This window comes from Rhagoletis pomonella, unplaced genomic scaffold (assembly GCF_013731165.1).
Source record: "Rhagoletis pomonella isolate Grant_MI unplaced genomic scaffold, Rhpom_1.0 Rhpom_scaffold_00001, whole genome shotgun sequence".
In the NCBI taxonomy this organism is placed as follows: domain Eukaryota; kingdom Metazoa; phylum Arthropoda; class Insecta; order Diptera; family Tephritidae; genus Rhagoletis; species Rhagoletis pomonella.
This window is the reverse complement of record NW_023458555.1, coordinates 45,152,746-45,166,500: the sequence shown is the minus strand read 5'-3', so window position 1 is coordinate 45,166,500 and position 13,755 is coordinate 45,152,746. Positions and strand designations below refer to the sequence as shown.

At 34.5% G+C, this 13,755-nt stretch overlaps 1 protein-coding gene across 5 annotated transcripts in view; it reads right to left on the bottom strand.

Annotated features, from left to right (window-relative positions):
* LOC118744737 (acetylcholine receptor subunit alpha-like 1) overlaps window positions 1–13,755 on the bottom strand; it is a 220,179-nt gene that overhangs the window by 189,152 nt on the left and 17,272 nt on the right. For all 5 annotated transcript variants that reach the window (XM_036478022.1, XM_036478034.1, XM_036478053.1 and 2 more), the window contains exon 2: window positions 11,515–11,624. In XM_036478022.1, coding sequence (XP_036333915.1) covers window positions 11,515–11,624 — 110 coding nt within the window. The remainder of the gene's footprint in view (window positions 1–11,514; window positions 11,625–13,755) is intronic.

Genomic DNA, 13,755 nt, shown 5'->3' with positions numbered 1-13,755 from the left:
GCCAACAAGAATGCAAGAAAAAGACAAAATTTTGCAAGAAAAACGTAAAGAATCAAGTGTGACGAAATACAGGCAGCGATTCTGTCAAATTTACTGAGAGCGGCAAAGCGGTACGAGATGGGCGCCACCTTTGTTCTCTACATCGTGGTGAGGAATGACTCTTGCCAACAGCTGCTGAATGAGCGATTGAAAAGCAAAGCCTTTTCCCGTTGAACAAAAATCAATCAAACAAATTTCTCATTATGCCTGTCTTTTTTATATGGCGCGGAAACATGGGCTGCATCGAACAAAGCTGAAATGGGCTTTGGAAGCTTTCGAGAGAGCTCTTCTATGGCAGATCTATGACTTTGCTCGCATAGGCAAAGGGTACCAAAGAAAGTGGATTGTGGAGTGAAGTACGTTGAACTTCTGGCTCAACTTAACAAAGTTGTATACAGGAAAATGGGGGAAGTGTAGAAGAAGAATATTTAGTAATAAATTCCTAGATGCTCATTAATATAGTTAAAATCCAAATAGCCCCAGTACTTTGATCATCCTCTATTGATAACTCTGAAGACAGCGCTGATGATAAATATTTCTGCAATTTAAGTTGGTGCAAAAACTAAACAGAAACTGAGAGATTACAACAAATTACATATTTTCGACACTGTACTCGCTCGGGGGGCACTGCACGCACCAACTCGTTTGTTGTACACATATCTGCATGAACAAAAAATTTAAAATTTTCATTGGTGTAATTGGTATTTTTCCGCTTTTTTTCTATTCTATTTCGTGTCTATATCAATTGGTCGTTTTGTGCAGGACTTTCATTTATCTATTTTGTAGTTTGTTCGATTTACATTTCGTTACACATTTGCATGTGTATTTGTGGTATGTAAATTTGTGCGAGAGTTCTGCTTTTAATGCGTATGCAAATATTCAATGTGGAATTCGGTGGTGTGGCAAATTCAAAGCACTATCTATGTACATATGCAAAAAAATACTAAGCGATCTGTTGAATTAATTGTTTTTGTTTTTGGTCCTTTTTGGGTATTGCACAAAGCGGTATGTAAATGCGGCATCAGTGGTTCGTTAAATGTATGTATGTACATACTGTATGTGAATGTTGATAGAGAAAGTGAATGAAGGAAGTTTAATTGGAAATATAAATGGGTTGCATTGCCCAGCAAAAAAAAAACAGCATTACCTCAGAATTAAATGTGGAATGGAAAAAAAATTGGCAAGCGCTTCCTCCTCCGTTTCAAACGGACATTATTTGAACATACTAGCTGTGTTAGTGGGGGCAATGCTTAAAATGATTGTACCTTCACCAAAATTATATAGAAATGTAACATTTGAAAAAGCTTTCACGCTTCGCGAGTAATGTTTCTTTTGACAAGGAGGTGTCTTTTTATAATGTTCGCGGTTAAATTAGGGAGAAAATTTAGTTAATTATGAATAAATACCAGATAATCTGCAACCAATATTGCCGTTTCGATTCATTCGAATCCAAAAGGATACTTTTTTCGATTAATTCTGTGAGGATACTTCTTTTGTAGTCAGTATAAATAATATAATGCTTAGGAAATAAATCCTTAGAAAATTCATAGTATTACTTTTATGGTACTATGCAAACGCCCTTTATATATTTTTAGTCGTTTAAAATTTACGACATACAACAAAACGAAAGTATACAACATTTTGTGTACTCCCTAATTATGTTTTCCAAATGTATTAAGAACGAATATTAAACAGTGACATTGAAACGTGATTTTTTAAGAATAATATGAATTTTAAAAAAGAGATTTAAATTTAAATGCTTAAAAAAAGCAAAATAAATATTAAATGTATCACAAATTCTTGAAACATATGTTTTTAGTACAACTTTATTTAGTTATTTTTTTTTTTATTTTAAGTTTTTTTCAGATTGATACGTTCATACTTAAAACAAAAAAAAAGTGGATACTTTTGTACACTTTTTAGGCTACATTTTGGATACTTTTCTTTGGGAGGCTGTGGCGACACTGTCTGCAACAGAACGGTTGCGACCGAATGGGGTAGTTCTACCGCCATCTCACTCTTTCTTTGGATTGTGGACTTGCACCTAATAACTCGCTGTAAATCCTATTAAGATGGCAACCTTCTTGTTCTCTAGCAATAAAAAGATATACTACGCGACTTGAATGGAGTTGGTTGCTCTGCACTTTCCAATAGAGTTAAGTACTCTAGACAATAAGAAAAGAGTGCGGCGGAAGGCATCTGTGGCTCTCTATAACTGAAACAAGGCAATTGGTAAAACACAGAACTGCAGAACTGCCTTCCTGAGGTAGTTTCCTGGTTTCCTGATCCCGAAAATCGAAAATCAAGCTACCAATAAAGAAAATCAATTAATGAATAAAAGGTTTATGAGTGGTCAAATGAAATCGTACAAGGATTTTTCTTAATGAAATATGAGCAGGAAAGAATGTTACTCATACGCCGTGGACGAGCATTAGGTACTCGATCAAAAATAAATATATTTCTATAAGTTTTCTAGCAAACTATTTTGAATGAAGTAAATAAGTAAATACTAAAAATATAAGATTTTGTATGATTGATATTGAAATAAAAAACAAATAATTTTGTTAGCAAAAAAAACAACCGACTTCGATTCGCATATAAAAACTTTGGTGTACGGTTAATTTTTGCATGATCCAATGATCGGATCTAAACTAAGTTAGTATAGAACCACCTGTGAGACACTAACTTTCCGATAGAAAAATATTTATCGAAATTGGTTAAGATGGTCCAAAGTTATGCGGTAACATACATAAAAATAAAATAAAGAAATATTCCGACAAATAAAATTTTTATCAATTATATTTAGAAATTTGGACTTAATGTAGTATTTTTTTCATTATTCTTTTAAATTTTATATGTGCTTTTTTACAGCTTTTATCTTTTGGGGTATTTTTTGCCACTTTGAGTTTTCGTGAGCTTAGCTTTCTCATAAAGCAACTCGCCTTTCAAGTCATTGATAGGCTTATACAACCCGAAATTTCATTTCCCAGCGATAAGTTTTAGCCGGCGATGCCCATCTTTAACACTGTTTTGTTTTCTAGGAAAAGGTATACTTGTAGACTCATGGTGAATTGACCAAAATTTTTGTGAATATTTTGACTGAGATTTGTCTACAAATATTTATTTTTTTTTCAAACCATAAGCACTGTATGTAAGTACTTATTATAAAAAATTAATTGCAGTGCTCAGAGACAGACTTTTCAATCTGTAAACCAAAATATAAATTTGAATTTTTTCTGAAAGTACCATTCATTATAATTTACTTAATACCCTTTATATAAACTATATATTTGTATTTATATTTGCTTTACGGAATTCGGTATTGAAAATTTGGACTACCTACACTCAGAAAAATGTCAGCTAAATATATTTCTCTCAATGAAAGATTTGGTAACTATAACCAAATAACGTAGCTATAACCATAAAAGGTGTTGAGAGAAATATATTTAGTCGACGTAACTAAATTCTTTTTGCACTGTGTGGATAATGAAAAGAGATGTATTGCTAAAATTTTGCTTTACAAAATTTACTTTACCTAACGGTTTTCCAATTTTTCAATACAGAATTTTGCAAAACATACGTTGTTTTGCTTATACAAAGATACGTTCTATTAAACAATATATGTAAATTTTATTCGGGGCTTAATACTTTTTATTTTCATCACACCCAATAATCCGTTTGCTAAAAATAATCTATTTTATTAATTTTATTCAATCAACTACTTTTTATTGTTCATAACCTTTGTTTAACGTCAGTAAGTATTTACATACTTTTTTCTGCATGTTTTTGTGCTCATATTTTCATTTTCCATGAGAACGTTTGCACATTGGCACGCGCGTATGGCGTTATAAGCATTTGTTTGCATGCAAAAAATTATATTTTTGTATCAATAAATATTTAGCTTCGCAAAATGTATGCCACACTTGCGGAAACTGAGCGTTAAGCGGCGTCAAAATGCCATGCAGAGCAGTCAAATTCGCGGAATATGCAACATAATAGTTGCAACACAAAACACAAACTTGCAGAGGCATAAATCCATATCCAAAATGTACTGTATCCTGAATGTACATAAAATATACAGACTTGCCTCTCAAATGCCAGTAAATATTTATGTAGTATTTTTGTACAAGTGTTTTTTGTAGGCTTCCGCTAATGTTTTGCCGGGCGTGTAGCGCATTAAATACTTTGGCAATTTGCTTGCCGCTTACATTTTTGATTGCCGCGACACAAATGCACGCACGCACGCAGCTTATGATGTATGATTTCAAAAATATTCATTGAATAACTGCATAAATACATATGTACGTATCTACATATTTTTGTATAGACTAATATTTAGTACTTTTGTGGATTTTCAATGCAGCATTTCTGTTGTTTGTCTTGTTGACATTATTGTGATGTGCAGCGTGCTAGCGCTTTTGTAGGCTTATGTGGCTCATCCTCGTATGTGTGTGTGTTTATGTGTATCAATTCATAGAGCGAAATTTAATATTTATTGCACAAATTCACATCTTATTGTTAATGCTATCGAATTTTTACTTTTCCCATTGTAAAATTTATTCATCGAAAAAATATCGTCGCTTTTGTTCTGTGCGGCGTTTATTGGTTTAACTTCTATGATTATGGACATTGTTGTTGTTTGTTCGTAAATATTTTACATCCGCATGGTTTATTGTTATTCACACATTGCCATAATGTATCTACATACATACGTTTATACATACATATGTTTTTATTATTACATGCGACTACGTACAGGAAGAATCCCACATTTCCGTGTAAGTTTTATGCCTTAGTACTTGCTTTAGGAAATTAAAAAATTTGCTTGATGAAGCAAAATAAAAATAGTGTAAATATTTTAAGCAGTATATTCGTGTTTATTAAGCTTCAAAATTACACTAAAATTGAGATCGAATTAATAATATAAATGTTTGTGAGTCAGCCAGTAAGGTAATGAGTCAGTCGGTGAGTGAGGGAGTGAGGGAATGAGCCTGCCAGGGAGTGGATGAGTGAATGAGTTAGTAAGTGAGTAAAAAAATGTGATTGAATTAGTGAGTCAGTAGGTGACTATGTGAGCGATTAAATTAATGAGGGAGTAAGTAAATGAGCGAACAAGTGATTCGGTGCGTGAGCAAGTGAGTGGGTCAGTGAGTAAACGAGTGAAAGAGTGTGTTAGTAAGTGGATGGGAGAATATTCCTAAATACTAGCACTTAAAAATTTAGAAAATTCTACTTTTTATACATTTTTTTCATGATTGTTGGCAGTGCGCAACTACTCTAGGGCAAATGAAAAGTTTCATCGCGGAACATAAACAAATACTTTTCACAGTTTTTGTGGGATCAATTCCGAGCAGACAGTAGTGAGTGCCCTGTCCAACCCATTCAATTCGCGAACATTTTTACTTGTCTTCTTATTCAAAAATGGAAAATAAATTACTCCGTTTTGTTATAGAATTCACTCAATTAGATGCTGTGGCGTCTCAGTTTAAAAATATTCTATATTTTTTGCAGTATGTTGTTTGCTTCGTTTTCGAATTCAGCTTTAGTTCAGATCTAAATTGAAGAGACCATACTTTCTATTATTGATTATAGTAAGGCGATCAGATATTTCACCTGCGGTGACAAGTTAAATCAGTCAGTAGAAGTGGCAGTTCCTAAATTGGTATGAGCTAAAGCCGCGGGCTACCACTTCGAAAATTTTGAACAAATTATGCGGTAGCGACGTTTACTTTGGAATTGACAAAACCGCAGTTGTACCGTCGCCTGAAAACTACCGCTTCTGGTTCTGAAATCGCCACTTTCGAATATTCTTGAAGGTGGTTAAGATTTTTCAAATAAATCGATGTAAGTTTATGTGAATAATTTAAATTTAAATATAATTCGTCCGAGGATTCGAACCTCGGATCTGTCAAATGGCGCGACTGTTGGAACGCCGTGGATTTTCATGACTGACGAATCGAACGACTATCCTCTGAAGTGGTATGATGCCACTAGTATTTCTACTGGTATGTGCTGGCGCCTAGCTGGACATCGTAATGTAAAAATATAGAAGACGAACTAGTTAGCTGAGTTGATACTCACTGATAGAATTCTAGTACACAACGAACCTGCACTGGAACGTTTTTACGGGTTTCAAAAAAAGAAATAGTGTTAAGGAAACGTTATTATTGATGCCATTAAAACCGATAATTTGAAGAGATAGCTTGATATGGCTCTATTCGAAGGATGATCGATAATGTTTTATCTACCGGTTGAGAAATAATTTCAGCAATTTTAAAACAGACGACAGTGAAAGACTGTGTCCTCAATGCTGTCCAGCGGCTAATCAAGAAGTAACTTTTGGCGCAGGAAAATTGGGATTTCAGCTAAAATAATAGTGTTATTTAGGAAATTTTGATTTATAATTTAAGCAGTTGCATTTGTTGACTTCTGTTCTTATTTTGGCTAGCTCATTCCTTCTTGAATAACCTCGGCCATATGTTAAAAAGCGACGCGAAGATAGGAAAAATATATTTTCCGTAATGAAATGGTGAATGAAAAATCATCCAAAGTTTTGATTTTTCCTGTAGGATCGAAAGATCGCTCGGAGTTCGAGTTTGCTCGGAAAAGGAAAAAGATGTATCACTTTCGTTAATCGGAGCTTCTGCGATAAATCCCAATTGCTTTATATATAATTGAACAATGTGCTCGATAAATATATTTTTCTATGCGTAGGTACCTAAGCTTAGCAAAGGATGTCTTAAAAAATGTACGCATTTCCGTTTGTTTTTTAATCAAATTTTTTTTCAAAAGAGGTTAAGCTTGAAGCTGAGTTTTGTTGGTGAACTTGCTGCTGATATTTCAGGTAAAAGAAGATGTATATATGGGACGTTCCACGTGAAACGGAACAATACGATGGCCAAAATTTTATGGAACGTATTGCGAAGAATAAGCTCTTAAAATAATCGATTTGATGTCCATAATTGAAAGCAGTGCGACCTTTTGAAAAATTGAATATGACGTCTAGACTATTTGTAAATTAGATTTTGTTCTACAACTTTTGTGCGTCTGAACAACCCAATACTAATACCGAAAATGTGACAGGGTTTTTTATGTTTTTAGGATTGCCAAATACGAATTGTCGTTGATTACAAACCTAAAGCCACATTGGAAAATTCCAATATGGTGGCAAAAAAATCGACTAGATTCGCTTAAAAATTTACAGCCGGATCAAGAATCCAAAATTGTATTTAGTTTTAAGACTTCAATCTATGTAATCCGTCGTATAGAATTTTGGCCAGCATACTGTTCGGTTTGGCGTGGAACGTCCCACATATGTATGTATATACAAACATAGAAAAAACGTCACAGCTAAATGTACATACATATATACATACATACATACATTTGTACATATCTCTAATATTTAAATTTTCTACGTTATCATTATACTGTCAATTTTGTGTGCAAACAGATGCTTTGCTAAAAGCTCTGCCACAAATAGTCTATGACCGGGGCTTGTCCTGCATAAATTGATTTAATACTAGCATTTTTTGTTAGCCGAACGAAATTGAGGGTTTGCCTTGCCCACTCGATCTCATTCCATTTCACATTCAAGCAGCAGCTATCCGTTTATTTGCCAGTTCGCCATTTTTCTTTCACATTTTCGAGCGAAGCCTGCAAACAAAAGTAAGTACAATTTAATGCAGACAACACACAGAATCGCCAACAGCAGCAACACACAACCACGTCTACAATTTATAGCCGACCCAGCAAAAAATCGGTAATCGTTTCTAGTGGCAACGTGTTCCAGAAGGCATTGTCTTATAAATGTCTTCTAAATTTTTCGCTTCTTTTAGGCATTGCCGGTAATGCATAGTAGAATGTTCTTCAATATTTTATTAATTTCGATGCTTTGATTCATTAGGGCGAATGCAAAGTAGAATGCTTCATCGTAGTCAGCTAAAAAATAGAATGAATACCCAAAAATTCTTTTCTACCTTTACTTGTTATGGAAATTTCCATTGCATAAAAATAATCTTTTGCTTTGTTTAATTTACAGCGAAGTTGAAGTCAGTCAACGAAGTGAAGTACATGAGTGAGGAAGTACAATTTAAAGATTAATTAAATATCTATTTATGTATATACACACCGATTTTTATGTAAGAATACATATTTATGTATGTTATAAAAACTGATTTGTTAAAATTTTAATTAATTTTAATCCTTTAAGACAATCTGCGTTCTCCCATCGTTCGATGGTAATGCTGCGGGTAAGAGCTTACGGCCAATGATATACCCCTATTAAAATAATGTCTTCTTGAAGCGAATGCGTAAGTAATTCCCCTCGCCCAATTCGATACCATTTTAATTTCTGCGGTAATCGGATTTTTTTGCTGGGTAACGTCGTAATTTTAAAACAACTATTTATGTACCTACATACATAGATACATACATATGCACATAGAAATGCGTGTGCAACTTGTGTTGGGCGTGGTCGCTGCCACACTTTAGGTTCTAATATGATAATTGAGGGATTTTCGTCACAACGCTTTCTGTTGCACAGTGGAAAGGAAATTTCGCTTGGCTAACGCATTAAAAATCCATACCCCCCCCCCCCCGCCCATGCAAGCCGCCACTCTCTCAATCCGCTTCAGCTTTTTAGTAACACTCAATTTGCATATTACTTAGTGTAGCTACGCAATAGCAGAGAAACCCTCTATTTACATATATATAGTACGTACGTTGATCCTTCTGCTCAACGTCGCATCATTGGTTTGGTGGCGCTGCTTTGCTTTTGTGCGTATAATTGAATTTGGCGAAGCATTAAATATACTTTATGCTTTTAAAATTTGCAAATAAAATGTGAATAGAAAACTGTTTGTTTATGGGAGAGGAGTAATGGGATAGAAAGGAGGAGAAAGCGGTAGGAGTATGGTATATAATAAATTGCTTGATTGCATCTTTTGCGTGTGAGTTTGCGGCTTTATTGCCATTGAGCTATAAAAACCTGAGCTGAGATTTATAAATTTCAGTAAAAAACTTTCTTTAAAGCGTATATTACACTAAAATCAACTGAAATAAAAGTCAGAATGCCCACATCCTCTTTAGGGAAGGAGCCTCTGCTCAACTGCTGGATGCTATTAAAAAAAATACCAAAAAATTTATGGCATGCCACATCTAATATTACAGTTGTTATAAGACGGCGCACAAATTTAGTGGTGGATTTGTGGTTTGGCGGCAACTCCGACACCTTGTCTCCAGCTTCACCCCCATCAGAGAGCGGATTGCCATAACCAGCATAAAAGCAAAATTTAACAGCACAAGCCTGATAAATATGTGTTCACGCCCTGATGGAAGAGAACGATGATGACTCCAAGGCGCGTTTCTATGTACTACTAGTGTATGAGCAAAGCCCCCGTCACGATGTCAAAATCGTGTTTTGTGCCTTTAACGCCAGGGTGGGCAAAGAAGGCATAATTGGTCGATCACTCGGAAATTTGCGATCTTTTGCGGATGTGGTTCGTTTGCTTCGAAGATAGTTTGAATTCTTCGACATTGGACTTTCAGTGCCGGCTATCAGAAAATTAAACATTGGCTCACTTATTCACGGACGTAACGATTTTGTTAAATTATTTAGACAGCAATCGAAAATATGCCTTATGACGACCACAAAGCCATGGCCAGAGCAAAAAAATGTGCCAATGGAAGACGTGAACGTGAACGGTTGGCGAAAATGTTGCACCAAAATGTTTCAATTAAAAAGAAGCATTTTAGGCGGTACGAAGTCTGCCGGGTGCACTAGTATTTGTATATTGAAAATCTATCAAAATATAGGTAATTGCTTTTTAACTTTGTTCTGTGCACTTAAAACTGTTAGCAGCCTATCAAAACTTGCACTACGTAGGGATGCAAACGATGAATTGATATTTTTGAAGCAATGCTAATAGCTGTTCTAAATTCGATGTTTGCCATCGATGTTTACGATTTTACTGTACTGTTTCTGATCTCAACAACGAATAAGTGATTTCGGACTTGCACGATTGTCGAACTCACCGATTCAGTTTCATTAGTTAGTTCAACCAAAGATACTCGACCAGCATGTCACTGGCCGTCAAAAGGCGTATTAATTAAATGATTATGGTGCTGGTGGCTGGGATTAAGTGCTCAAAATAATAGGCCTTTAAAAGAAAAATTTCGTAATTTTATGTATCTTTTCACTGCGCGAAATGGCCTACATATCGAATGCAATGTAAAAATGTACGTGTATCTGTATATGTAAATGTTTATTTCTCCAAATAGTCCTGCCATTTGTTATGCACATTTTATTTTCTCAGTTTCACAAATTTTATTCAACCGTCATAAAATGGCGTTAACTATGGCGCTTGAGCAAAGCTAATTTAACAAAACTTTTATTGCCACATTTCTTTTCCGGAAGGAGCCAGCAGCCCTAAATTTGCATTAATTTGATAAAATAGATAAGCCAGTTGAGTCAGCGAACAGAAAATCTGAGATTTGATTCGGAATTATTTAAATTCTGCTGGAGAGGAAACCACTCTCCACTTTGATATATGCTGAAATTTTAGCTCTGTTGAGTTCAAAACAAACAAAAAATTAGTAAGAAAATTTAAATTGGTAAAAATTATATTTCATTTCATTTATGTCACAGCGAACGGATGCAAAGCAGGACAGTTTAACGCCACGTTCTGCTAACTGCGCTGTCGTCAAAGTTTCTCAAATTGAGAAAGTGAAAGCTGAAGACTAGCTGCTTGGCCAGAAGACGTCCGACTGTAACAACGTTGTGTAGCCAGTTCAAATCGCGCTGGAGCAGTTGATTTTTCGAATTGAACTTGTGGGCATCATTTTGGTAATTAAATTTGGAATCAATCAATTCTGAAAAGAAATGCCGTACAACAAAAAAAAAAGAATGCCGCAACGCGAGCTATATGGGACCGCTATAGGAAACTGAAGAAGGAAGCGGGGCATATTTGCCGCAATACGAAGAGTGATGAAGTAATAAATGAGTGCAAAAAGCTTGAAACGCTGGCCGACAGGAAAAACTCCAGAAAATTTTACCAGAGAATTAAGCGACTTGCGGAAGTTTTCAAGTACTATATTACCGGATAACTTTGGACCACGTGAAGCCAAAAACGTATCCATTTCACAGCAATTTTCTCAACATTTACTGGAAAAAAGGATTGTCGAAGTATTCGAAAATCAACTGGTGGGTAAACGGACAAAAATCGACATTTCAGCCACTTTTTTTGCTTTGCGTCTTTTTTGCTGGCTGGCAACGTAGTGACTAAATTTAGCATCATACGCTCATAAATAATTGCGCTTAGTTTTATTAATCTTAAGTGGTTTTAAATGGTTTAAAATTCAAGATACTTATGCACATTTTTCAGCTAGAACATTTTTGGTGCAACTCAACATCTTGAAATTTAAAACAAGTAGTTGTTTAAAAATTCAATTAACTTAGTAATTAATTGCACTTACTTATTATAGAGCACAATATCCGGCAGCCAGATGTGTTCGGATGGCACGTGCAACGTATCTACACCGCCATAATCATCCGGATTCCATTTCAGTTTGTAGTCATTCCATTCCTGCAACAACAACAAAAAAAGAGAGAGAACAATACAAAAAACATTGAAATAAATATTAGACAAGCTGGCAGACAGATAAAAACAGTAAAACAGACAAAAGGAAAAGCAGTAGCAAAACCGCAGATATGATTATCGATAACAGAAAATTAATGAGGAAAAATGCCAGACGGCACTTGCGCACACACCTGTACGTTCGATTGCATAAATTAGAACGTTTAGTTAGGATGCAAGGCGCGTGGCTACGAATTTGTGTGTGTATGAACATTTGTGTGTGTCAAAATTTACAAATGTAGAAGCTGACAGGCCCAAATTACTGTATAAAATTCAATTCGAGAGGAGGAAGGCGAAAAAATTGTTTACATGGCATATTGGACTTTTTGTTTCGTCTTTTTTTTTGCATATTTTGAATGCATATAAAAGTATTCAACCAATTGGAAAAATGATATTTGTTAATATCACTAATTAGATACATTCTATTTTAATTGTTAAAAAAATATTCGATTAAATTTTTTTGTTATTTTAATAGGACTTTATAATTTGACTCTAAACGGATATTAGCTGTACTTGTTATTCAATTAATTATGCATTATTGTTTGCAAATTTGAATGCATATTAAGTAGCATTCGTTGTATTCGAATTAAATCTAATTACGTTAATATTATACGTTAGTACAAATAAAATCCATAGCAATAACTATTTGGGATGTTCAAACATATGTACAGACATATGTATGTTCGCGTGATCCGATTTGGACTAAAACGTGTATAAATGTTTGTAACTAAATACGTTATGCATTTTGATATAAATAAAAAAAAAATTTTACGTCACATGCTCATTTTTAACAATTTGGACGTAATAATTACTGAAATATCGGCGTTCTTGCATTTTTCGAAAATACCGTTATATGGGAAGTGGGCATGGTACCAGTCCAATTTCGCCCATTTTCACTACCAATCTACTTTGGATAAAAGGTAACCCAAGTACCGCGTACGTTCAGATATCTAAATTTTTGCTCGAGTTATCGTGTACTCGGACGGACTAACATGGCTCGATGGACTTTTCTTTTCATTCTGATCATTTATGTATACATTTGCCATTTACAACCCTTATGCGAACAAAGTTATAATGCCCTTGTGCACAAGTGCGCTCGGGTATAAAAAGGCGACACTTATAGTAATTTGTTGAATAGCAAAAACGGGTTTTATCGAAGTTTTTTGTTCAATAACTGACTATAAGTGACCATCACGTCAAGGTGCACGAATGGTATTTTCAGGGATAGTAGTCGAGAGTTCTAGCCTTGATTTAAGCCCAAGTGGAAGGTTATATCACCTTTTATTTGTTTTTGCTGGAGCTTTGCAAATATTTCAAAAAACGCGATTTTTTGATATTTTGATCACGTTTTTCTCAAAATCTAAAGCTGATGGAAACTTTATACATACAGATTCGTAATCAGAAAAAAAACGGCTATCGAAAACAGCTTTAACATTTTAGGAAAAAATATTTTTTCAAATTTTTGATGGCCTGTGTAATATTTGAATTAGTAAAAGTGACCATAGAAAAAAGCTCCCGACGGATTTTGCTATCTTTTTTTTGGAAAATGAACACCCCCGAAATAGTAGCAACAGGAATCGGAGAACGGAAGCAACTTGAGGGTTGAAATTGTTTCCAGGGTACCGTGATATATGGGCGCATGTAATAGACTTGAATTGATATGAAAAGTAATATACGTATGTATGTATTAGAGGGCTGCATGAAAGCATTCAAATTTACAATTAAACTGAGTACCTTACAACTCAAATTCCATTTCAAGTAGAAAAAGCCATGATAAAAACATTACAAGGTAAATTCATTCTCTCAATTCGTCGGCCATGATTTTTTTCTGACGTTTGCCAACATTTTAAAATCATATAAAATTGAAAATAAAAAAATTAAATTGTTCACAATTGTTGTTGTTTGAGATTGAAAATGAGAATGTGTGTGTGAGTTTGAGTTTTGATTTTAAAATTATATTGTTGGCAAACGTCAGACTGCCTCTCAATGGTTTTACCTTGTTATGTTTTTATCATGGAAAAAGCTTTACAATTTGAATTTCTTAACTGACGAGTAGCATTGAGTTTTAATGTTTCTCCAA